The following is a 27526-nucleotide window of genomic DNA, read 5'->3' on the forward strand; positions in this document are numbered from 1 at the left end:
TAAAGCCTCTAGATTCTAAAGTTTGTCTTCATAGTTCCAACTTCCTCTCCACGCCTTCTTTCGTCTCATCAACCAACACAATATCATCTGCAAACAACATACACCATGGTATACCATCTTGAAGTGAACTCGTTAGTTCATCCATAACGATGGCAAAAAGAAATGGGCTTATTACAGAACCTTGATGCACTCCTATAATAATAGGGAACTCTTCAGTCTTCCCAACACTGGTACGTACACTCGTGCATGCTCCCTCATACATGTCCTTTATGATGTCAATATATTTCCGCGAAATGTCTTTCCTTATTAAGGCCCATCAAAGTACTTTCTTTGGTACCTTATCATATGCCTTCTCCAAGTCAATGAAAACCATATGCAAGTCTTTCTTCTTATTTCGATAGTGCTCCATTAATTGTCTCATTAGATGGATGACTTCCATAGTTGATCTTCCCGCCATAAAGCCAAACTGGTTTTCCGATATCTTCACCGTCCTCCTTAACCTTTGTTCGATCACTCGCTCCCAAAGTTTCATAGTGTGACTCATTAACTTGATTCCTCGATAGTTGGCACAATCTTGGACATCGCCTTTGTTCTTATACAAAGGGATTAGGATACTTTTCCTCCATTCTGATGGCATCTTATTGTTTCTCCAAATTTTTTTGAAGAACGTCGTCAACCATTCGATTCCTCTCTGTCCCAAACATTTCCAAATCTCAATAGGGATGCCATCAGGTCCTACTGCTTTCTTCAATCTCATCTTATTTAATGTCATTTTGACTTCACCCTTTTGAATTCTCCGTATGCATTCACGATTTATCATATCGTGAGGGATACTTATATCTCCAACATCTTGTTCGCGATCTCCATTAAATAAGTTATCAAAATAGGACCTCCATCGTTCCTTGATATTCTTATCTCCAACTAGGACTTTTTGGTCCACATCCTTCACACATTTAACTTTTCCGAGATCTCGCGTCTTCCTATCTCTCATCCGAGCAATTCTATATATGTCTCTTTCCCCTTCCTTCGTATCCAATCTTGTATACAGATCCCGATTCACCTTTGCTCTAGCATCTCGTATGACCTTCTTTACTTCCCTTTTAGCCTCTTTGTACTTTTCGTAGTTCTCATCACTCCTGCACTTCCCTAATATTTTATAGGATTCTTGCTTACTCTTTACTGCTTGTCGTACTTCTTCTGTCCACCAAGATGTGTCCTTACCCGGTGGCATGCTACCTTTAGATTCCCCTAGAACTTCCTTCGCTACTTCCCTTATACTATGCTCCATCTTAGTCCATATCGAATCTATATCTAAATCCATATTACAAGTCCAAATATCTTTTTTGGCCATCTCATCCACAAATTTTTGTTAATTCTCCCCTTGCAGTTTCTACCACTTAATCTTAGTCTCCACTTGTGGTGTTCGTTTTCTCATACATCTCCTACTTCGAAAATCAAGCACCACTACTCTGTGTTGGGTTGTCGTACTCTCACCAGGGATCACCTTACAATCAATATAACTCTTTCTCCAAGCACTCCTTACTAGGAAGAAGTCAATTTGGCTCGCATTACCGCCACTCCGATAAGTCACTAAGTGGGATGTTCTTTTCATAAACCATGTGTTCATGATACTCAGGTCATAGGCTGATGCGAATACCAAGATATCATTTCCTGCTTCATTTTTATCTCCAAAACCATACCCTCCATGAATACTCTCAAACTCATTTTGCCTAGAACCCACGTGTCCATTGAGATCACCACCCAGTACATCTTTTCATCCCTAGGAACCTATTGCACCACTTCCTCCAAGTCCCCCCAAAAAGCTTGTCTTATAGAGACATCTAATCCTATTTGTGGCGTATATGCACTTATGACATTCACAACCTCATCCCCTATCACAAGCTTAACCCTCATAATTTTATCGCTTTTCTAGACACCGCTACTACATCATCAATATACTCCCTATCAATAAGAATACCTACCACATTTCTACCATTATCCTTTCTTGAGTACCAAAGTTTATAACCTCAATGAGCTATCTCTCTAGCTTTGGCTCCAACCCACTTGGTTTCTTGTAGGCACATTATATTTATTCTCCTCCTCTTCATAACATCTACAATTTCAACTAATCTTCCTGTCAAAGAGCTTATGTTCCATGTCCCAAAACGTAACCTATTACCCCTACCCCTACCGTTACCGTGGACTAGCTTATTTACCCGCAACCCTTGCATATTTGACACCACCCCCGAGTCCTGGGGTGGCGCGCCGCTTCGGGACGACGACCTAACAACCCTTACACATTTTTCACTACACCCGGGTCTAAGAAGTGCAGCGCGTCGCTGAGTAGGGAATGCCCCCACGATATTTATATTTTGGGTCATGTCATAAGATGTGGCTAAGTTTTACGCTGGCCGCCACAAACCTACTGCAACCCTCCTCCTTTGTCCGGGCTTGGGGCCGGCTGTAAATACCACCGAGTGACCCTCACAGGCGGAGTTAATTATATTTTCAAAGTACATACGAATAATTAAAAATAGAGATTTATTTAATATATGTGTAGTTACTTGTATAACAAAAATAATGTATGAGGGGTTTATTAAAAAAAATGTATAAGAGATACAATGAAAAAATATAATTAATAACTATAAAAAAAATATAATTAATAATAAAATATAATTAATAATAAATTAAGATAACGTAAAATATAATTAATTATAATTTTTTTTCCAAGTGAATCTAAAATTAGAGTCAATTAACTTGTAAGGATTGGCAATTGGCATCGCCGAAAAAAAGCCTACAATCCTTTTGACGACAGGAGAAGAAACGGGAAGATACGATCTTGCGGCTTTATTCAGACATCGGAGTAATGGCGAAAGTTTTCCGGAACAGTGAACGAATATGACATACAGGAAGGACTAAACCCCTGAATTAAAGCAAAATGAAAAAGGCGCCTCTTGAAAGAACTAAGGTGGTCATTAGGCATTTGCCTCCTTCCCTCTCCCAATTTCATCTCTTTTCCCAATTCGATCATCTGTTTTCTCATCGCTACAACTGGTACTGCTTCCGGCCCGGAAAATACAGGTATTTATTCCCTTCAGTTCACTGTGTTTTTGCCTAATTCGATTATCAAATTGGTTTTGCTTTTATTCTATTAGCTTGAAAGTATCCTTGTGTGTTATTTGATTGGCATGGCAGTTGCTGTCATGGTAACGGAGTAGAAGTTCTTACAGTTGGTATCATTCTCGTTTAATGTAGATTAGCCAAAACACAGGGAAAATTAGGGAAGAGAAGAAAATCTTGAACACTCATGACATGGATTTTTTTTTTTTCTTTCTCCCGAAAGACTTGTGTTTAACCTAATTTGCAAACTGGAAAATCTTGCAGTCTGAAGAATCAGAGATATTCTCGGGCCTACATAGACTTCAAGAGTCCAGGAGATGTTCTAGAGTTTGCAGAGTTCTTCCATGGTCATATTTTTATCAATGAGAAGGGTACTGCTGTCGCCATTCTTGCTTTGCTATGATAATAAACTGCAAATTATTCGTCTTGTTTTCTATATGTATCTGATGGTTGATCATGCATGTCATTAAGTGGTTTTAATTTCTTTGAAAACTTGTTAAATTGATTGAAAGTTATTTATTTTTAAAGTGGAAGCTTAATCATTATAACTATATGAAGTTCGAAATCCTCATTTTGTGAATCCGGACTCGTGAATCGAACTGAAGCTTATCAAGTTCAAAATATTATAAAAAATAAAGTATTAATCATGTTTAAGTTTAATATTAGTCTAAAAATAAAAATGCAATTTTAATATCCAAAATAGAAATTATATCAAGTTAGCAACCAAGCACTTACGTTTTAATTCAAACCTAATGCAATCCTAATAAAACTAATTGCCAAAGAATTCTTCATCATCAAAAGAATCATCATCATCTTCTTCTTCCATAACCACTTCTTCCATAATCACGCTTTAAAATTCAAACGAAAAGAACTGGAGAGACAGAAAGTTGAATAGAATGAAAAGAATAGAGAAGGACAGTTGAAAAGAACGAAATAAATAGAAGAGAAACGAAACGAAACACAGGAAAAAAAGAGTTGGAATTTGTAGTCTAAAGAGTCTCCTACTTGTATTCCTCAACTTCCTAATCAGTTTTAGTTCTGCACACATGTTTTTTACTCTTTAAAAACTAATTTTTTTTAATGGAGTTCATAAATTGACCTATTCAGCCGATTCACCACCGATTCAGCCGATTCATGTCCGATTCTTTATGGTTTCGTACGATTCTAACAACTGGTACTTACTGCAATCAAGATGACAATTTTTGGACTTGGAGACATTTATGAATTGCATAGTTCTCAGTCTCATCTTGCTTCGTTTAAATTCGGTTCCATATTTCTGATATTTGAATATATGCGTCACTGAAGGTGCTCAGTTTAAGGCCATAGTTGAATATGCCCCTTCTCAACGGTTTCCCAAGTATTGTATTATGAAGAATAGCCGAGAAGGAACTATTTATGAAGGTACTATTTCCTTTTTCCCCCTTTCTGTTAACATATATTTTCATTGTTTGAGAAAGGAAACTTTTGAACTTTCTGCGCAGTTATTTTTTCCTAAAAAGGAAATCAGCATGGACATTCTCATATTGTTAATAATTCTTTCCTGAAACTAGATCCTGATTATCTGGAATTTCTCAAACTTCTTGCGGTACCAAAGGAAACTCTCCCTAGTGCAGAAATTCAGTTGGAACGAAAAGAAGCAGCGCAATCTGGTGTGCTAATATGTTTACTATCTTTACATGTGTATATGATTTTTTTTCTCATAAAGTGTTAATGATTGGAATTTGTTGGTAAAGGAAATATGTCTTATCTCATAGAATAAAATTATTTGTTCCACTTGACACTCTTAGGTTCTGCAAAAGAAATTCCGATTATCACTCCCCTGATGGAATTTGTTCGTCAGAAACGATCATCTGAGGGTGGAAAACAGGTGTGTACATTTTACTTTCTTCTTCTCTTCTATGTAGGAAGAAAGAAAATCTAGTGATTTCTGTTAAATTCTGCGTAAGCTTATTACTATGAACTTTCTCTAGTCAGGATCTTGCATAGTTCAATGATTAGTTCTTGGATCTTGTAGATTTTGTAATTCAAGTTGTTCTTCTCAGATATCAGCAAAACATTTCAATAGTTGCAGTTTGCTTGTGCTGTAGTTGATATTTTCCTTTTGCTAGAGGGCAGTCCTGTTTGTGACACCACACAGAAGTAGAATATATTGAACAACATTTTAATGAGATAAGCATACCAAAGGAATATAAAAGCATATGTGCTGCAAGTCCTTATTGAATGGTATATCACAAGCATTCTTTTTTATTTAATTCAAAGTATGCACGAAAATGTCACGGAGGCCAATTGGAGAATTACTTCCCTTATATAGTTTCTGTAATAAAAAATTATATAAGTAGTTCTCCTCCAGTTGGCCATTACACAGGTGCCGAAGCTACGAGTTAAAAGGAATAAAGAAATTATACAAAGTACGTAATTCTCCAATTGGCCATTACATGGGCTCCAAAGCTATGACTTAAAAGGAAGTTCACTGAGATTGTATGCATTATAGCATTTCATGGTAGTATGATTCCTATACCAAGGCATAGTTTCATCCCGAGTGAGGATTATCTTATTTGTGTATTGGAATTTTGAGATCTGGCTATATCGATCAGTTTTCTTCCTGTTATAATCTTAAATGTCGAAAAAATCCAGAAACTGTGACAAAAATGTTAGCCATAAATTTCGTTTAATAGTGACCGAGTTGTCTTGACTAGGGGTGTTAAAAAAACTAGCCAATCCAGTAATCCAATCCAATCCAACCTAAAAATAGGTAGTTTACTAAATTATTTAGACTATTGGATTGGTTTTAACCAAACCAAGAAATTATTTCATCTTGATTGGTTAATTTAACCAGTTATTAACTGGTTATTAACCAATCCAAATCAAACCTTTAAAAAAGAAAAAAATGAGAGATTTTGATGGGCGGAGAAATAACTCAATAAACAATTCATATAAAGACGGTAAAAGCGAGTAAAATAGTAAAAACACGAAAAGTAAAAAAACATGAAAAATGAGAAAGCGGAGAAAAAAAGAAAAAAAAGTAATCCTAATAATATGGTTTTGAATCATTATAATATCAATAGCATTATCAGTTTCCTTTTGTTTTCACTAATTTTTGTTGTCAGCTATCTTATGCTTGGTCAGAAATGTTAGTTAATTAATTAAGAAATCTAAATTAGTTTAATAATATGATTTATTATCCATGTAGATTATTTTTGAGATACTTATTTAATTTGGTAAGAATTAGTTGTGATTTTATAAATTGATTAACTTCACGAGAGAGGTAGCAAACTATACAAATATCTTAGTGCACTGTACTAGACCGGATCAAGTTTTATTATTAGGAATCATGAATCACTCATGTGACAGCACATTATTGCTTAAGAAATTAAGAAGAAAAATAAAAAAACGGAACTATACCAACAAGATCCGCCATGTAAATAAATTCCCTAAGTGTCTACCATTTTCTTGTTTCTCACATTTTCATATTTTTTTCCATTTTTTTTTGTTTTTTTATGGTGTTTTACCGTTTTGTTACTTTTTTCATGTTTTCCCTTGTTTCTTATTTTTTTTTTTTTTTTTTTCTGTTTTCCCAATTTTCATGTTTTCATATGTTTTTTTTTTGGTTTTCACTTTTTTTTTTTTTTTTTTAAAATTTGGTACAATGAAAAATTGGATGGTATGGATTTGAATAAAATTGATTGAATTATATAATTTAGTTAAAATAATGAGTTTGAGTAATAACCAATCCAATCCAACTCTATGGAATATTCATGGGTTGGATTGGTTATTTACAACCAATCCATGAATTTCTTCCTTGATTGGATTGGATTGGTTTTTGATCCAATAACTATTGAATTGACCAATGAACACCCCTAGTCTTGACAAACAGAATCATGCTTTAGATATCAAGATCCGTTATTCCTATATCTTTCATTAAACTTTGACTGTCTATAATCTTAAGCAAAGATAGGGTTGTTTAGTGGAGTTTGGTTAAATATGTGATTATCCTATCAATACCATCCATTTTAGGAGAATTTTTCTTGGAAATGTAGCAATATTACTCTGATCTTTATGCTGATGTAGCAATATCAATCATGTAAATTTGATTCCTTTTTTCCATTTATGACAGGATGCTTCAGTTGCTGGCAGAGGTAGGAAAAGAGTTGGCTTAGCATCGTTTAACAAGCCTAGTTCTTGTACTAAGAAACAATATGCTGAGAAGAAAAAGGTATCTATCTTATTTTGGCAGTGTTATTTTGAACAAAACAAATTATGAAATACATGCTTTAGAAATTATAGCACAGCATGTGTGAGCTGGATCTCCAAACATCAAGATTTAGGGTCAGTTGATGGGAATACTTTTCAAGATACTATTTTCCGTTTTTTTCACTTCGGTATTTGGGGCTTCTAGAAAAACTGGTGATAAAAAATGAATATTTTAAAACCTAGCAGGAAATATGACTTTAAAGCAAAGTCATGTTCCTGGCTATCATAAACTCATAAAAGGAAAAAAAAAAAAAAAACCTTATACTAAGAGCATTTCATGTTGTATCCAAGTGCTAGAAAAAAATTTCCAATCAGTTTTCACAATTGTGCCAAATACCATCAGATAATTCATTTTTCTCACAATATTTGTTCATTTCAGAAATATTTTTATATGTTATTTTCTGAAGCATTTTAAAACGGCTGTAATCCGAAGGAAATTTATTTTCAATGTTGCTGCAGAATGTTGTTGTGAACTTGTGATACCCCTTAGAAGTTGAGTTTCTGAGCTATGGTATACAGGTTGCATATTCTGATGGCCCTCCCAAATGGATCTACTTGCTTTGATTTAATCTCATTGCAATCTAAATTTATGATGCCGATCTGTTCCCTAATTTATTATGACCATTATATATGTTGTTGAATTATTAAATTAACTATTATCATATGCTTTTCTAACTCTCATCTAGAATCGCAAAGCTGTTTCTTTTTCTAAATGAGTTTTAAATATTTCTGTTGATGCTTCATGATGGTTGATATTTAGTTCCTTTTTCTGTCTGGTACATATGAGTTTCTGTTTAAAGAGTATCATTGTGCTTGAAGTTCCTTTCTATCACCTTGGAATAGTGTGGCAGCAGAATTTGAGTTGCATGGCAGCTTGGGGATTGTTGTTATTGTATGATTTGCATTCTCCTATTTGGTTGGCAGGATATTCTAAACAGAAGCACAAAGAAGGCAAATCAAAAGGGCAAGTCAACTAATATTCTGGCACCCAGGCAAGATGATCGACCTGCGACCTTAGGTGGGAAAAAATATCATAAATTGAATGTGGTATGAATTTAGGTTGTTGGAATGATTAGTGGAATATTAAATGTTTTTGATGGAGTGCTTGATGGTCAAAGGGTAAAAAAACAACAAAATTAGTCGTCAGTGGGATTATAAACATGACCCTGAGGTTGTATCTGTTGGGTAACCCTAATTCACATACTACATGTTTAACCATCCTCAAAAAAACTGGATAAGTGAGTTTTGTTACAGAAAATTTCTCAACCTGAAAGTTCAATTTTGTAGGTGGTGTAGTCTCCACAATTTTCTATGTCTCTTAACACATGCTTAAAGCGCATTCCCACATTATCTTATCCTGGAATTTTAATTAATAATACGGGGTTGATGAACGAGTAGAATTTTGTGACCTTTTAGTCTAAGAGGGTTCTAATATTATCAAAGAAACCACTTGATCTATCAAAATTCAAACTTTTAGGCAAGGGGCTAAGGAATTGATTTCATTGTCATCAGATAATCATATAGCATGTGATCATGATGTAGTGATTTATAATTTATGATGAAAGGTGTGAAAAATGCTCTTGGCGTGGTTGCTACTGTAGAACTTAAGTTTTGAGTCCAGCAGTATCTAGATGTCATTGGTCAATTTACATTTTCCATATGCATTTCTATCATTGAAGTTTGTATTCTAAGAATTACTTTCTGTAGAGACTGGAAAGCGAATCACCCTCCTTAAAGGGAAAGGAGATAAAATTTCTCGTGTAAGCTTTCTATATCTTTTTTGGTTTCCATTTCCCAGTTGCTGCTTCATGGATGAGTTTATTATTTGATACGCAACTAAAATTTATATGCTTGTGCATTGCTTTAATACTCAACAAGAGAATTCTAATGGGTATTAGTAAATGCAGCAATGTATTCTCTAAATTAGTAAATGCAGCAATGTATTCTCTAAAGTAGTAATGCGTTTACTTTCTAGGTTCCTGGTGGTATATCGAAACAACCTGGCAATTTGCCTGTTTCTACTGCTCCTAAACAAAGCCGGAGATTCGCAGCTGGTGAAAGGTCAATAAAGGGCATCCTTCTGAGTAACGAAGCACATAAGAATCGTCCTTCGACTGCCATACAGCCTAGAGTCAAAACTCAAAACTCAAATTCGGAGCATGACAAACGATTAGTTGTGCCAAGGAACAAACAAGTGGGGTCTAGTTACATATCTTGTAGTGAACCATCTCAACCTGTTTCTGATGGAAATTTAAAGAACAATTCAGATGAAAACTTCTCAACGAAAAACCGGTATAGTTCAGGCTCTGATAGTAAAAGACAGGAAAAGCATACAAGAAATAAGGATAGGACAAACCATGGTGTTCCATTTCCTTTAAGTCTCTCCGACATTCATTATGATAATGGGGAGAAACTATCATCTACTACATTGCAACACACTGGATTGCTTTTGGATTCAATTGAAGGTAATATTGTTGTTCTGTCTGCCTTCAGAAATCTTCCTTCTGCTTGAAATAGGAATGTGGGTATTGTAGTTCATGAGTCGGGGGGAAATGTAAAGGCAATTTATACTACAATCTTTACTTATCCTTGAGGAAATAGGAACTTAATGATGTTCATTGTGGGAGCCATTCACTGGCTAGGTATTAAATACTTCGGGTATTACTGGATTCGCCTGAAACTTTCACTACCACGTGATGTGACACTCCATTAGTTTTTAACACCAAGTATATGCTAATTTCGTACTTATAAACAATGATTAGCATGTAATATGAATGCCACACCAGTAGTAGCAGAAAGCCTATGTTAAACTCCTAGTAGTACATGAATGTTAAAAACTGGGTATTTACCATTGTGAATAGTTACTGTTGGTCATTTTATTCTACTGATTTCATTAAATTGAATTAATTCAGGATTCCATAAAAATGGTCATCGTGTGCCAACCCGTAGAATAAAGAAATATGGTTCTCTGGTAGCATCTGAACAGAGATCTTCAAAAGGAGGAGGTGCTAATGGTTATGCTGTCCATGAGGTTTGAAAAATTTGCGTTGAGCATCATTGACTTGTTACTTTTATTTTGTGACAATCAGTTGATGTGCCTTTCTATATTTGCAGAAGCAAGTATGGGTTCAGAAATCATCTTCAGGTTCTTAGATACTGAATTGGTACGAAACAACAGATACTGAACTGGTAAGCGTTCAGAAGTTACCTATAATCGTGTTAAAAGAACATCAATTGAAGAAAGAACAGGGAAGTTGACAAATAATTTAGATTTTTAACTAACAAATGGCGAGCTTAATTGATTGCTACTATTTTTAAAATGAGCATGTATATAGATTCAAATGATGAGTTCGTATTAAGCGGGTTATCTTGACTTCCTGTTTATACATTTCTGTAATTGCAATTATTAACATTAAACTCCAAAACTTCAAAGCAAATGGAAAGTTTCCTTAAATAATTTAGAACTATCGGGCAAAGAGTAGGGCTGTAAATGAGCTGAGCCGCTCATGAGGGGCTCGGCGTTCGGCTTGATAAAAGCTTGACCATGTTTGAATTGATTTATAAAGGAGCCGAGCTTGAGCACGCCGAAACTTAGTTTGAAGAGCATGCTCGGTTATAGTTCATGAACAAGCTCGATTAATGCACATGAACACTCTGAGCGAACTTGGCTATAAAAGGGGAAATGTAAAACAACATAGTTTTGTGTGAACTTTAGTTTTGTAAGTTCTAAAGCTATGTAGTTTTGTGTAAAATGAAATTTCAAAGAACAATTATTAATGAGCATAATTAGTGAGCTGTTCGTGAGCGAAATTCAAGAACAAAATTGATGAGCAGCTCATGAAAAGTATGTTGAGCTCGAGCTCGGGCTGATCATGAGCAGGTCAAAGCTAGTCATGATTACGGCCCTAGCAAAAGAGTAAGATCAAGATTTAAGAGAGATAAATGGACACAAATAACATCTGAAAAAGTATTGATTTTGTTTTCTTTTCTAAGAATATGAGAAAAGGCAAGGCACTTCCTTATCTAAACAGTACTTCCAAACTCTGTGAAAAGCTGATATGGTTCATTTTACGCACAGGCATTCCAGGCGATGTTTATAATGCAGCACTCCCGGTTTATCCTTCAGCTTCAGCATTCATATAGATTCACAAACATATCAATTTTGAGGATCCCTTGTGAGATTCGGTTCAATGTCTCGGTCGTGTTTCTGTAAAGTATTGCAATAGAAGAAGCCTTGAGCCTGCAATTTGCATATTTCAAGCACAAAAGATTGACAGAATTCTCTAGTTGCAGGCTGCACTTGAATGAATTTGAATTGTGTTAAGGGTTCTCGCAATCTGATCTGCAGTACCGAGTTTTTGATTCAGATCAGATTGATAGTCTGAAAATATAGTAGAAGAGAGGACTTTTATACAATCATCCTCTTATCAGGCCAATGAATTTGATGTTTATTGGCAGTGTAAAGCTGTGTGAATTTGTTGTAATACCTTTATCTTGAAAGGTACAAAAGAATTCCCATTCTATTTTGGGTAAATAATTTATTAGTCTTCCACTTTTTACCTAACACACTGTTTACTTCCTATATTTTGAAGAACACATTCCTTATCTTTTGTCAATATTAACCTTTTGGTCCTTATTTCTATTTTTTTAGATTTTTAACTGTTATATTTGGCATAAACAGAGAGATAGAAAATAACAGAGTAACATGGTCATTATGTATTGTACTATGGTTGTACTGAAAGTTAAGATATGTTAGGTTAAAGATCTAAAAAATAGAGAAAATGACCAAATGATTAATATTGACAAAACATAGGGATTTTATAATGTCTTTTTCAAAATAGAAACAGTGTGTTACTAAAAATGTGAGAGACTTATATGATGATGACAGACTTTGCTATGATGTAAAGGGTATGTTCCTGTTGAATTACTGATGTGGTAAATAAATATTTACTCTCTGATAGTTAAAGGGACATTTTTTGAAGGAATTATCCAAGATAACATCAATAGAAATGTTAGGTTAAAATTTATTCTCTCTGTAATGCTCACTTTTAGTCTGATATAGTTAAAGAAACTGGTGAATAAAACACCGGTTTTGTTTTTGTTTAGAACCCGGTGTGAGAAACACCGGGTTCATTATTCTTGGAGCTGCTGCAGCTGCTGCAGCAGCCAACCAAGTCTGACACCGGTGAATCAATCACCGGTGTCAGTTCAATAATAGAAAATAAATAGGCCCAATCTCTCTCCAACGCCAAGGTAGCTTCAACCTGCAGTGAAATAAAACAATGGAGAAGAGAAAGTAGGACAGGTAGTGTGCTGACTAAAAAAACTCAAGCTTTTGCTAGTACTTAAATAATTACTTTTTTTTTTCATTGCAGACCCTAACTTTTTACACGGTAAATTACATCCATAACACTGAATTTTATCCATTTATTATGGTCACTGAACTTTAACTCTTAACAGTATAGTCATTTAACTTTACATTTTTTTAATACCGATCTGCGGTGGCAACTCAATAAAATGACCGTTAACGACTTCAAAATAAAAACATTCAAGAATTAAAGTTGTTCAGAACGACATTTAGCATGAAACCACATTTTTTATTTTTCAAAATCACCTTTATTGGAGCTTTCTTTCTCCTAAATTAGGGATGGCAACGGGTAGGGTACCCCCGGGTAGTGTCAATCCCAAACCCTTATAAATTTAACAAAGTATAAATTTAATAAATCATTTATCTAAAAATTGAACAAATTGAACCTTAATCAATAAGAATAAGTAGCTTAGTGGTATCACTCAGGTTGGGGTTTAAAATCTCAAATATTACATCTAAAAACCAATAATTTTTTTAATATATAAAAAAATTATGACGGGTAACGGGTACCTTTGGGGGTATTCCCATACCCGTCCCATTACCCTAACGGGTAATTATTTTGATCTCATACCTTCCCATACCCTTTTATATAAGGTACGGGTAGTCCCATTAGGGTCGGGTAGTGCTGGGTACCCGCGGGTACACTAGCTGTTGTCATCCCTACTTCTAATCAAACAACACTTAAATAATCTCAACGAAAATGTTTAAGAATTAAAGTTTCTTAAAATATCATTAACTCTTTGAATTTTTTATTTTAAGACCGTTAACGATCGTTTTGAGGCATAGCTATCGATGTTAAAAAGTGTAAAGTTCAGCCATCTTACCGTTATGAATTGAAGTTTAGTGGCTAAAATTATTAAAATAAGTAAAGTTTATTGGCCATAGATGTAATTTATCCAACTTTTACGTGGTAATATTCATTGATTTTTGAGAATTAATTTGTAATAATGGATTTCTTTGGTGGAAGCAGATAGAAAAAGAGGAGGAACTTTGTTTTTTATTTTTTTATTATTGAGATTGACACCGGTGATTGATTCATCGGTGTCAAACTTGGTTGGCTGCTGCAGCTCTGCAGCAGCTTCAAGAATAATGAACCCGGTGTTTGTCACACCGGGTCCTAAACAAAAACGAAACCGGTATTTTATTTCTCGGTTTCTTTAATTCTGTCAGATTAAAGTGAGCGTTACAGGGAGAAAAAAATTTAACCTAGCATTTCTATTGATATTATCTTTTAAAGGGACATTTTTTGAAGGAATTATCCCTGATAGTTCAGGTGTATTTTTGGTTAACACTAGAAGAATATTAGATCATTGAGTTAGCAGAAGTTCTATCATAAAAATTTAACAAAATTGTTAATTCAATCTTATATTAGTTGAGATTTTTATAAATTTTGATTGGTCATGAGACACAAGCGTTACTCAGACGGTAAAGATCAACATTTTGATAAGTTGAAGGATAAATCTTATTAATTAATCGGGCATTAGTCAAAGACCAAGACCAACATTTTAGATAGATAAAGAATGATATTTATCTATCATGTCTATCTATCTATACTATATATAATAGCGGAAACTGAGAGAATTTACAAGAAGTGTTTTAGAGGCTTTTTAGCTTAGTTGGTACCGTAGGAGTAAAAAGAATAAATGAGTTTTTTTTTTTTTGAAAAAAAAATAAATGAGTTAAAAGAGATTTTATTATCTCTATATCATAAATACTATATTAACACATTATTTATTATCAATTACTAGCTCATTGATTAAAGTAATAAAAGAAAGTATGAGTTACAATAAGATGAAAAACCACTGAGCGAAGGAAATCCAAAAGTCACAAATAAATCTATATATAAAGCATGATATATAGTATTCCATCATTATATTCATTGGCCATCGAAAATCAAATCAAAGATCTCCTTTAATTTGGATTATGTATTAGTTTTGTTCTTAATCTTATAATTTTGTTCTTACTTCAAATAATATAGTCTTATAATTTTATCCTTACTTTATTAAGAGATTCAGATTTATTTAAGAGCGGTTTTCATTGATAAATTATATTAATGGTATTTTTTTCAAGAATTTAGAGAATTTAGACTTTGATATCTCTCCAATTGAAGAAATCTGATGGAAATAGAAGAGGCATAGACAACTGAAATCGGAAAAGGCTAATGTGTCAAAAATGATAGGAAATCGTTATGTTTCCGAAGGTAATTATTCGATTTTTTTTTTCATGTGTAGTAGTTATTTTGTTCTCAATTGTATTGTTCCACACCCCACGTTGCGTTATTTATGTTTTCTTTTTTATTTGTTTTTTTTTCAAAATGACTAAATAAATATTTTGTATATTTTCATTCTTTTTAGTATAAATTGCTAAGTGTAATCGTTTCGATTGTTAACTCTAACTAAAATTTGGATTTTCGGCTTTATATGAACTCAATTGTTAGGTTTAATTGAAGTTAGATTAATTTTTCAAATTCAGAACCTGGTGAAGTTTACTGATTTTTTTTTTAATTTGGGTTTATCTAACTCATATGGATTGAATTTTTTATTTTTATGCATTTTTGGTACGAATGGATATAAAATTTCACACAATAGTTGTTTATTGAAGTTGAAGACATATTGAAGAAAATAATTAAAGAGGTATATCTAATAAGCCTATATCTAACGGTGAATGAGCAAATTCACTTGCTCATTAAGGTGCATGTGAAAATTCCTGTGAAACATTATACTTACAATGAAATTTATTTCAATTATAAATCATGTTTCGGCATGATTATCATTATAAGTTTCTTTCTCATTTTTACTGATGAATTTTATATCTATATTATGTATAATAGTGGAAGCAAAGAGAAATTAACGAGGAGAGTTTTAGAGACATTTTTTATTAATTGTCAAAATAGTAATAAAGGAAAATTATAAATATTATATCTAATCTAAATATATTTAATAGATATAATAAAAATAACTTACAAAATATCCCAACGAAAAAAAATTTATATGACGACAAAAAATATGTAAGCATCCATTCAAATTTCCTTTATTTAACTTTAATAAATAACATTAAAATCAATATAACTTAGATTTTTTTATAACATATCGGCAAAAAAAATGTAAGATCTATTTAAATTCCATTTTTTTAACTTTAATAAATAGCATTAAAACCAATGTAATTGGAAAAAAATTATATTTATATTTAATAGATATAACAAAATAACTTACAAAATATCCCAACGAAAACAAATTATATAACGATAAAAAATATGTAAAGATTCATTCAAATTTCATTCATTTAACTTTAATAAATAGCATTAAAATCTTTCGTTGTAATAATTAACAAAATATTTAAACCTCCAAACTACTATATAAACCAAATAAAATTTAAAAAGAAAGACATGCTTATTTCAAATTCATGGATTTATCAAAGATTTTAGAAAGCACGAGAAAAGGAATTTTGACGAGAGCTAAAATTTGATTGAAAAAATATCGCCACAAAGTGTAGTAAATATTTTAAAATTACAAGATTATATAGAAAACGAATTATACAAGAACGGAAATGAATGACCATTGCAAACATGTCAATATGACCAATAAATTATGACTTCAACAACTTCTAAAAACTATTATCAAACAATTATAAAGATATGCTTGTTAATTTATTTACAATTTGTAAATTTAAATTATTTTAAAACAAAATATTAATATCATTATGTAAATGATATAAATTTTAAAAATATTAAAATGTTAAATTTATGTACAAAAAAATTATCCAAACGCGCAATGCGCGTAGGGCTGTAATCGAGCCGAGCTTTGACATGCTCAAGCTCGGCTCGCTATAAAATTAACAAGCTCGAGCCCGAGCCGAGCTTTGACTTGCTGAAGCTCGGCTCGGCTCATTAGAAACTAAATGAGCTCGAGCCGAGTTTCGAGCTTGTTTCGAGCCCAAAATCCTCTTTGAACTTGGTTCATTAAGAAAATTACCTAACCATAAATTGTTTGTGAGTACATTATTAATTATATTTATGAAGTTTACTCGCAAATATCTCTTTAATTGTGTACATAAACAAGCTCACAAGCAAAGTTCGTGAATAAACAAACAAGATGCTTACAAATAGATCGTCTATTACTCATTTATTATATTTGTGAACGAACTCATCTAATGGCAAATGAAATAATATTACGTTTAAATATTTGTGAACTAACACAAAACTATATAGTTTTCTACAAAACTATATAGTTTTCTACAAAACTAAAATTTGTTTACAAATGTTCTAATCGAGACTGCTCGTGAGCTTTCGAACTGAGTTTTGGTCTGCTCAATCTCGGCTCATTTACGAACCGAGCCAGTAAATCGTGCTCACAATCGGTTCGTTTATAAATCGAGCCGAGTCGAGCGAAGCTTTTATCGAGCCGGCCACCGAACCGTTCATGAGCCGACCACCGAGCTGCTCAAGCTCGGCTCATTTTCAGCCCTAAACAGTTTCCACCCCCGCACGTTTTTATAGTCGTTGATTGTTATTGTGATTCGGTTTACAATTTCTTTCTACTTTCTCATTCCGCACAGTTAGATTCTCTGTAAGCGGATTCTTATTTTCATCTCCATATTTCGGAGATTTCTTGTCCTTGAGAAGTAGCTATATGTTTTGCGTTGTCTTTGAGATAATCTGAAACAAAGCACTACTGATATTAATATTATGGTATACAAACTTTATTTTCGGAACACAAAAAAGCATTTGAACATTACACATACACTATTGTAACTTGTAGGATAAATAATTTATTAGCACTCCACTTTTTACCTAATATACTGTTTAGTCCTTCTAATTTAAAAAACACATTATAAGGTCTCTATCTTTTGTCAATATTAACCCTTTGGTCCTTCTATCTATTTTTTTAGATTTTTAACCATTATATTTGGCATAAATAGACAAACGGAAAATAAGTGTATATGATCATTTTGTATTCTACTATATGGCTGTCCTGAAAGCTAAGATATTTTCAGTTAAAAATCTAAAAAAAAAAATAGACAAAATGACCAAAGAGTTAATATTGACAAAACATAAGGACCTTATAATATGTTTTTCAAAATAGAGGACTAAACAATGTGATACGTAAAAAGGTAGGGACTGATAAATTATTTACCTTAATTTGTAATATTAAAGTCAAATAAACTAATATTAATATTACGTACAAACTTTATTTTCGGAACATAGAAAAGCATTGAATATTACACTATTGTAACATTAAAGTCAAATAACAAAATCTGTGTTGTTTCAGTAAAATTCAAGAATATGTGTTACAAAATGAAGTTTTGGCACTAAAGCAAGTTGCTTAACGCATTGTAAGGGTGTTTGGTTACTCCTATTTGTCTTTTGAAACTGGAGAGTTTTAGGTGTTTGATTAATAATTTTCTTTCTGTTTTTACACCTGAAAAATAGCATTTTACAAAAAGATGAGATCAAACAGTAGATAAACTAAACGAGTTCTAAACCATTTTTTTCTTTTTCCAAGGGGAAAATTACAAAATTGGATCAAATGGGAGACTCATTTATATATTTAACCCATTTACCCAACCTACTACATATCTAGACTATTTTTGTGTGACTTTCCCTAAATACCCTCAATATGTTTGTAATTTTATGGTGCGGCCGTCTCCCTCCCGTCGAACTTCGCGAAACGATGCTTTCGTGACGTATGTGAAGCTAATGTTTGGTTTAGTTGATGATTTTAATCTGCATATGCGAAATCTGGACGTGATTTTAAGAGTATTCGCGAAGTGGTATATAACAAAAAAGGCCAAACAACAAGGGATTATAACATTAAAATCATAATATTATCAAAATTTACAACAAGATTGCCACAATAACAACATTAAAATCATAACATTATCAAAATTTACAACAAGATTGCCACAATAAACTCCTAACAAATCACTTCAAAGTGAACCTGACGAATCTGGACGGAAATTTGTCATTGGACTGGAAGTCCAGACTTTTTGGGAAGATAAATGGAAGTCCATACTTTTTGGGATTGACGTTTCTCATGATGCACACCAAGATTGGCACAATCTCTCATAATGAATCATTTTAAAGTGAATGTGCCAATCTTGAGGGAAATGTCTCCCTATACAGGAAGGAAAGGCATCTCTCATGCACCCCAGTACGCCGCGTTCCAGAAAGGGATGTTATGTATTCAACCACCTTCGGAAAAAAATTAATCGCGTTAGGCAGAAAAAGGGACGATTTGGCTTCACGAAATTAGGATTACCGAAGCATGCGAATATAAATGTGCAGGGAAGAGGATGATTTTACTTAGCGAATCGATGCTTTCGCGAAGTCTGCGAGGTTTGAAACGTGACGATATACGTCGCATATGGATGCTTTCACGAAGTCTGCGAGTGAAATAATGAACTTTTCTACCCGCAGACTTCGCGAAATAATCGATTCGCTAAGTAGATCGTCACGTTTCAGGCTCTTTCTTATTGCAGATCTTCGCGAAATCATCGACTACGCGAAGTGATTTTCTGGAAAAACGCAGAGAAAACAGTAGATACTTACATTTTTCGCGTCTTTCACCCTTAAAATCGACAATAAAAATATGATAAACTGGAGAAAATGATGAAAATAACGTAGAATAATCATTTCTTCGATGATCACAAGAAGAAAGAAACCAGGGAACAAGCAGGAACAAGAAGATGAAGAACCATGGCTTCGTTTTCTAGGATTAGGAAGATGAAGAATCAAGAGATGAAGAGAGGAAGACGAGAAATACATTGTGATGTGGAGAAATGGTGAAGATTTCGAGCAATTTAAAGGAAGAGAGGAAGATCAACGTTCTGGAAATCATTTGGGGAAGAGCAGCGGGTTCACGTAACCGGAAAGGAGGAGGAAGATGAAAGGGTAAGGGTATTTTGGAAAAATCACACAAAAATAATCATATATAGTAGATTGAGTAAATGGGTTAAATATGTAAATAAATCTTTTATTTGACCCAATTTTGTAATTTTCCCTTTTCTAGGAGAACCGATTCAATGAAATGTTATTGCATTTAATACCTATTTACATTTTATCTATTATTTGGTTATAGTTACACACTAACTTTAACTTTTGATATATTAAATTACTTTATCTATTATTTGGTCAAATTAGGAAGTCTAATTTTTTTTAGGGAGTATTACAAAACTAGCACCTTTTAGGGGGTTAGTTTTCTTTTCTAACCCCTTTTGAAAAACTCACCAAAACTAACACATTTCAACAAGTAACTTCCAAGTTTACCCCCATCTTCTTCCTTAACATAACTGTGTCTTTGTCTTTCCTCCTCTATCTCTTTCTCACGCTTTCTCTCTCTAAAGAACAGAATAATCTACAGAATGACTTGAATACTACAACAATCAATCCAACCCACAGTTTATATAACAAAATTTCTACAATCATATAAGTTTTTCATTGGGTTTTAGTTTTATTGAAAAGATTTAAAGCTTAGTCCATTCATCGTTATGGTGAACGGCGAACGGAAGAGGAGGAAGAAGCGACCATTTTTTTCCGGCAATCTCGTCCCAGTATATATTGTTTCTCTTCCCTTTTCATGTTTTTCCTGGTCGTGCGAATCCAAAAAACAGTGGCATTGTTATCTGAAAATGGATTTGAGTTGGAATATCAATTTCAGATTTTTTCCCCGACAGTGTCGATATCTATAGATATTTGTCGATATTTTTAGATATTTGTAGATATTTGTAGATATCTGTCGATATGTGTAGATATATGTAGATATGTGTTGCCGATATCTGCAGATATCGACACATACCTACACATATCGACAGATATCTACAAATCTGTAGATATGTGTTGTAGATATTTGTCGATATGTGTCGATATCTGCAGATATCGACAACACATATCTACAGATATCTACACATATCTACAGATATCTACAAATATCTACAGATATCTACAAATATCTACAAATATCGACACTGTCGGGGAAAAAATCTGAAATTGATATTCCAACTCAAATCCATTTTCAGATAATAATGCCACTGTTTTTTGGATTCACACGACCAAAAAAAACATGAAAAGGGAAGAGAAACAATATATATTGGGACGAGATTGCCGGAAAAAAATGGTCGCTTCTTCCTCCTCTTCCGTTCGCCGTTCACTATAACGATGAATGGACTAATCTTTAAATCTTTTCAATAAAACTAAAACCCAATGAAAAACTTATATGATTGTAGAAATTTTGTTATATAAACTGTGGGTTGGATTGATTGTTGTAGTATTCAAGTCGTTCTGTAGATTATTCTGTTCTATAGAGAGAGAAAGCGTGAGAAAGAGATAGAGGAGGAAAGACAAAGACACAGTTATGTTAAGGAAGAAGATGAGGGTAAACTTGGAAGTTACTTGTTGAAATGTGTTAGTTTTGGTGAGTTTTTCAAAAGGAGTTAGAAAAGAAAACTAACACCTTAAAAAGTGCTAGTTTTGTAATTATTCCTTTTTTTATAGTTATTATGGATACCGACTTGAAAAATAAATAAATATTATATTATTCTATAGAATTAAAGTTGAATGGCAAATGAACAGTAAAACTAAATCAATTGCAATTTTATAAACTTTGCCAATTTGCCCAGTATCAACATCACATGCAATCATCTTAATTTTAGGCTTAAAAATCTTTTCCTCTTCCTTTTCTTTTCCTACAAATCCACCCACCCAAAACGAGGTAGTTTATGTATTCCTACCATCCACCTTTTGTCCAAACTTGGGTAAATTACATCCATGGCCACTCAACTTTACCAATTTTAACATTATGATCACTAAACTTCAATTCTTAACGGTATGACCACTGAACTTTATACTTTTTAATACCGATAGCCACTCAATTTTAACTAACTCCTCAAAGGGGTAAATTACACCCATGGCCACTGACCTTTACCCATTTTCACATTATGCCACTGAACTTCATTTCTTCCCGGTATGGCCACTGAACTTTACACTTTTTAACATCGATGGCCACTTAACGCCTCAAAACGACCATTGACGGCTAAAAATAAAAAATCCAAAGCGTTAATGATATTCTAAGGAACTTTAATTCTTGAAAATTTTCGTTTTGAGGTCATTTAGGTGTTGTTTGGTTATGAGAGAGAAAGTGAATTTCTAGAGAGAGAAAGCTCCAAAAAATGTGATTTTCGAAACTAAAAAATGTGGTTTCATGGTAAATATCGTTCTGGACAACTTTAATTCTTAAATATTTTCATTTTGAGGTCGTTAACGATCGTTAACAGTTATTTTGAGAAGTTAGTTAAAATTAAGTGGCCACCGATGTTAAATAGTGTAAAATGCAGTGGCCATACCGGAAAAAAATGAAGTTGAGTGGTCATAATGTGAAAATGGGTAAAGTTCAGTGGCCATGGGTGTAATTTACCCCTCCTCAAAGTGATTGTTACCAATCTCAAAAGGGTAAATTACACCCATGACCACTGAACTTTACCCATTTTCACATTATGGCCACTGAACTTCATTTCTTCCCGGTATGGCCACTGAACTTTACACTTTTTAACACCGGTGGCCACTCAATTTTAACTAACTTCTCAAAATGACTGTTAACGATCGTTAACGGCCTCAAAATGAAAATATTCAAGAATTAAAGTTGTTCAGAACGACATTTACCATGAAACCACATTTTTTATATTTGAAAATCATATTTTTTGGAGCTTACTCTCTCTAAAAATTCACTTTCTCTCTCCTAACCAAACAACACCCAAATGACCTCAAAATGAAAATTTTCAAGGATTAAAGTTCCTTAGAATATCATTAACGCTTTGGATTTTTTATTTTTAGCCATCAACGGTCGTTTTGAGACGTTAAGTGGCTACCGGTGTTAAAAAGTGTAAAGTTCAGTGCCCATACCGGGAAGAAATGAAGTTCAGTAGCCATAATGTGAAAATGGATAAAGTTTAGTGGCCATGGGTGTAATTTACCCAATCTCAAAATGAAAATATTCAAGAATTAAAATTGTTCAGAACGACATTTACCATGAAACCACATTTTTTATTTTCCAAAATCACATTTTTCGGAGCTTTCTCTCTCTAAAAATTCACTCTTTCTCCTAACAAAACAACACCTAAATTACCTCAAAATGAAAATTTTCAAGAATTAAAGTTCCCTAGAAAATCATTAACGCTTTAGATTTTTTATTTTTAGACTTTCAACGGTTGTTTTGAGACGTTGAGTGGCCACCGGTGTTTAAAAGTAAAGTTCAGTGACCATACTGTTAATAATTGAAGTTCAATGACCATAATGTTAAATGAGTAGAGTTCAGTGGCCATGAGTGTAATTTACCCGTCCAAACTTCTCTTTCTCCCCCTTCTTCCCTTTCAAAAAATAATAAGATATTTCTCCCCTATTCCGGTTCCGTGCTTTTCTAAATGGTGAGTTCTTCTACAATTTTTGCGCTTTTTCTAGGGTTCTTGCAACTTTTTCTTCACACTGAATCGAATTCTAACTTCTTCAACTCGAATAATTGATTTTTAGTTTTGGTTTAGGATCTTGATATGTTTTTCATTAGAAAACAAACACATGAAAAAATACACTAAACATCACATATATACAAAAAGAGTACATTCGAAGATATAAAGACTCATAATTATAGTGATGATTATGAGAAGAAACTATTAAAAAAAAGTACAAATTCTTTTACCTACAATATATGTTTAAACAAATGTTTTTTAAATTTTCCGAAGCAACGCGAGGATTTCGTTCTAGTATATTGTTAAAAGTAAAATAAAAAAGCTCATAATAATTTCACTTTTTTTACCAGATTAAAGTTAAACTCCAGATTTTTCAAGACAACGGCCTAGGAGATTAATCGTGATTATCTCAAATATAAACATGGCTCTCAAAAAATTTATCGAGATCAATCAAATTTCAATTTTTTTATTTCTTTATGTATTAATAAATAAATAATTATATAAATAAAATTAAAATGTGTTATATGATCTAAAAATAATTTAATATAAAAAACATATACATTTATATTTTTTTTTGAAACATATACATTTATATTTTTAAAAATATACAACCAAACAACAATATTATTCAAACAATTCAAATAAATAAAAAATAATGTCCACAAATAATTTACAAAAAATACTTAAAAGTCTTATCACCAACAACCATACTACAATATTCAAAAAGTAAATTATAATAAATAATAAATAAATAATAAACATTTTTTGTTCTAATCACCAACTAGCCGCTGTCCAGGCAGCCAAAATTGCGCATGGGTCAAAAAAAGCTCAAATGGCCTAACCGAGAAAAATCAGAGAAAATTCTCGATTAATGCCTAAAAACAGAATCTAGCCAGCCCAGGCGTCCATTTTCTTGAACACTGCCTTCCATATTAAACTCATGCTTTAAATGAAAGAAATAAGCGACATGAACAATACCCGATGTTCTATAATTTAAGGATTGATCATCATAGAGTAAAAAGCTATATATGTCAGATCTCTTGTTTCCTGTGAAAAAGACTAGTACATTGTTGGTTTCAGCTGTAAAATATTTATAAATCTATGGAATTTGAGCAATTTCAAGTAATATTTTGTGCAGTGATTGTGGTTTGGAGAAGAAGGGGCAATGATCACTTCCTTTTATTTTAAAGACACCTTCTGGTGGATTTTCCCTCACTAGCTTTTCTTGAACATCTGGTGAAAGAGCATGATCATCCAATGTTTGAATGAAGAAGCGCCTTCCCGTTCCGTACTTTTCGGGAGACAATGTCAGCTTCTCCATGATAGGACCGAGCGGGATGGGTCTCATACAAACCATGGCCAAAGCAACATCCTGCATGTACCATTCGAGTTTTTCAGATTTTAACATGAATAATAGTAGGACATTACGAAATCGAGGAATTGAAAACGACGAAGGTAAACTTGGATGAAGGTTACTGCAAGACATACTTACCTTTGATGGCGATTGATTGAAATATAAACCTTTCATTTGCTGTTTCTCAAACATAAATCCTGTAGGAGGCTTGTCTGTCCCATTCCCATGTATCAAAAACTCTGATTCTTTCATAAAACGTTCAGCAGATCCAAGCTGCAATACATCCCTAGTGAGAACCGAAAACGAGGATATGTGGAACGCAAAAACTGTTTGCAAGAATCAAATCAACTAGAAAAGTTCACTTTAAGGGACATTTGAATTAGAGTACATGCAATTCCAACCACTAATTAGTCTAGTTTTTCTGAAGTTCCTGAGGATTCTTTTAACAAATCCATTAGCAAAGTAGGCAATTACGTAAAAATGAATCTCGGGATGCAACTGAATCAGAAAGGGGGTGGAGAAGCAGCTAACATCATACATGATTTCACATTATATTTTTTAAGAACATGTTCCATGGTAAAAGGAAACTAAAGAATATTTCTTTTGCGAAATTTGTCAAATATGTAGGCTAAGCAGCTATTTTACCAAGGGGATTCAGTCTGCTAAAGATTAACTAAGCAACAATCCTTATCAGTGAAAGGTATACTATAACCCCAATGCACACGAAATTCGAAGATATGCTACAGTCGATAGTGTGAAACAGTTGTATGAAGCCCATGTAAGAACCAAACGACACACCCAAATTTATATTAATTGTGAATAAAAAAAGGCAAACACTTCTTTTTTATCTATAGTATTGAATTTATAACTTATTAGGCTGGTTCGTCCTTCTAATTATGATGAATGAAGAATTCATTAACATGAAAGGAGCTTACTTTTTCCTTCTAATCAAAATGAACTTAGAAACTTTCTTTTCCTTTATCAAAATGTATTTAAAATTATTTACTGTATTATAGCATTGGAAGCATCCATGTTATACATTACAGCAGAAAATTGTGTTCTATATAATTAAAGAAAGTCATTAATCTAAGGATCAGACTCACTGACAAAGTTACACTACCCTATGTTGCACAGAAACTCTTTTTCATTAGCGTTTCCGCGTTTCTGTTTCTTTTCCGTTTTTGTTTCCGTTTCTATTACCGTTTCCTAGCTATATCTTTTAGAAATAACATGTATCCGTATCTGTTTCAGTTTCAGTTTCCATTTCCATGCAACATAGGCACTACCTAAATACATTGAAGAAACATGATATGAATTTACCAATACATTTGAAAGCAATTAGGTAAACTCCGATGAAAGAAAATTTAGTAATCAAAACTGGATAATAGCTATGCAAACTGAGGAAGAAAGCATTGATAACCGACCTCTTCAGCAAAAACATCAAAAGGCCTCTGATCATTAGACACCATTGTAGCACAAACAAATATAGCTTTTGAGATCTTCTGTGGAAAATGCTCCAACGCATAAGAGATGCAAGCACCTCCAGTGCTATGACCAACCAAAATGACCTATACAAGAACTATGAATCAAGAAATTTTGCAAGACAAACAAAGGCAATACACTACTAATTTAAGTAATAATGATACCATCACAATCCCTAACCTTTTCGTCATCCGGAACATTTTCCAAATAATCAATCAAAGGTTTTGAGTACTCTGCCAGTGTGGCTACAGCATTTGTATCTGCCAGATTGATACCAGATCCCATTAGATCTATAGCAGTGGGAAGTAATCCTGCTTCTTCCAATAGAGCAACTGTTTTATACCAACACCAAGCTCCAAATCCTTCACCATGTATCAGAATGAACTTTTTCAGCTTAATATTCTCGAGATTCTCTGGTGCCTGTGAAGCCTGAAGCGTTCAACAAAAAGTAGAGAAACTTCATTAACCTTTTACAAGTTTGAGAACTATAAATTGCCTATCTATACAAGTACAACCAAGTGCTTGAAAAAGTTAAAGCATTGACAATAAAGTTTCTGAGCAACTTTTTCTTTTCTTTAATTTTTTAATCATCACTTTTACAATTAAACATCACGTTATATACAGATCCAATCATCAGTACGATCATGAAAGCGATAAAAGTCGCACACTAATTTCACATATAAAACCATAAATTGAAGCGAGAAAATGAGAAAAGATAGTGAAATTAGCGACCTGTTTGGCAGTAGTAACAGAATCAGAGGGATTTCGTCTTCGAGAGCTAGTGGAGCCAATCCTTCTAGACATGGATCCGTCAAATCGCTGAGACAACTGATGCTGATGAAGTGCCATAGAGAGAGCTTGTTTGTGCAGAAACTCCTCATCTGCCAACAATTTTCTCTGAGACCTACCCAATCTCTTGCTTCTAGATCCCTGATTCTCTTTAGCATCCTTCTTCGTCATGCAAATAAAACGGTTCCCCATAGCTGCTGCACAAGTGAAACTCGGAAATCTAGTGAGTAATTTGGGGGAGAAAGAAAAGAAAACGAGAGAAAATCAGGAAAATGTCCGAGATAGTGAGAGTAAGGGTTGCATTGAGTATTTTCCGTCGTTGTTGAAATTAAGAGAGAGAGAGAGAGAAGAGTAGGTAAGAAATGGAAGAGAAGTTGGTTATAAATGCGATAATAATGGAGAGAAGAAGAAAGAAGACGACGACTTCGACTCAACTGAACGGAGCAGCTATTCAATGTTTTTGTTTTGTTTTGTTTGTGTGTGCTGATATTTCAATAGTCAAATACTCGTTGATTTGTCTTTTACTTCACACACCTCAAATGTGAATCACTTCCATCTGTTTTCCCTCCCTTTCTATTCAATAAATAAAATATTCTTATAATTCTAGAACAAAGTAATTTTCACGTTGTTACTTATTCACTAAGTAGGTCAATCACCATTAGATTTACGACTCGTTTGACTACTTGTTGTTGTTACAGTTTGTTGGTTAC

General features: G+C 33.3%; 2 protein-coding genes across 2 annotated transcripts; one reads left to right on the forward strand and one right to left on the reverse strand.

Moving 5' to 3' along the window:
- Positions 1–2761: 2761 nt before the first annotated feature.
- LOC136235690 (regulator of nonsense transcripts UPF3-like) lies at positions 2762–12232 on the forward strand. Its single transcript, XM_066025582.1, has 12 exons — positions 2762–3081; positions 3385–3491; positions 4426–4521; positions 4671–4769; positions 4908–4987; positions 7235–7333; positions 8296–8389; positions 9079–9131; positions 9347–9836; positions 10284–10402; positions 10486–10560; positions 11450–12232. The coding sequence occupies exons 1-11, from the start codon at positions 2939–2941 to the stop codon at positions 10522–10524; spliced, it is 1419 nt and encodes a 472-aa protein (XP_065881654.1). The 5' UTR covers positions 2762–2938; the 3' UTR covers positions 10525–10560; positions 11450–12232.
- An 11583-nt stretch (positions 12233–23815) lies between these two features.
- LOC136200974 (putative methylesterase 12, chloroplastic) lies at positions 23816–27286 on the reverse strand. Its single transcript, XM_065991488.1, has 5 exons — positions 26760–27286; positions 26208–26456; positions 25970–26113; positions 24684–24818; positions 23816–24563 (listed from the first exon to the last, which is right to left on the reverse strand). The coding sequence occupies exons 1-5, from the start codon at positions 27006–27008 to the stop codon at positions 24291–24293; spliced, it is 1050 nt and encodes a 349-aa protein (XP_065847560.1). The 5' UTR covers positions 27009–27286; the 3' UTR covers positions 23816–24290.
- Positions 27287–27526: the final 240 nt, after the last annotated feature.

This window comes from Euphorbia lathyris, chromosome 7 (assembly GCF_963576675.1).
Source record: "Euphorbia lathyris chromosome 7, ddEupLath1.1, whole genome shotgun sequence".
In the NCBI taxonomy this organism is placed as follows: domain Eukaryota; kingdom Viridiplantae; phylum Streptophyta; class Magnoliopsida; order Malpighiales; family Euphorbiaceae; genus Euphorbia; species Euphorbia lathyris.

Excerpts from the sequence above, each read along its gene's own strand:
- LOC136235690 (XM_066025582.1), top strand. The coding sequence starts at position 2,939 with ATGAAAAAGGCGCCTCTTGAAAGAACTAAGGTGGTCATTAGGCATTTG. Across the intron at positions 3,082-3,384 it reads TTCCGGCCCGGAAAATACAG|TCTGAAGAATCAGAGATATT; the intron begins GTATTTATTCCC and ends AAAATCTTGCAG. Across the intron at positions 10,403-10,485 it reads ATGGTTATGCTGTCCATGAG|AAGCAAGTATGGGTTCAGAA; the intron begins GTTTGAAAAATT and ends CTATATTTGCAG.
- LOC136200974 (XM_065991488.1), bottom strand. The coding sequence starts at position 27,008 with ATGGGGAACCGTTTTATTTGCATGACGAAGAAGGATGCTAAAGAGAAT. Across the intron at positions 26,114-26,207 it reads ATGTTCCGGATGACGAAAAG|GTCATTTTGGTTGGTCATAG; the intron begins GTTAGGGATTGT and ends GTTCTTGTATAG. Across the intron at positions 24,819-25,969 it reads TTGATGTTTTTGCTGAAGAG|CTTGGATCTGCTGAACGTTT; the intron begins GTCGGTTATCAA and ends GATGTATTGCAG.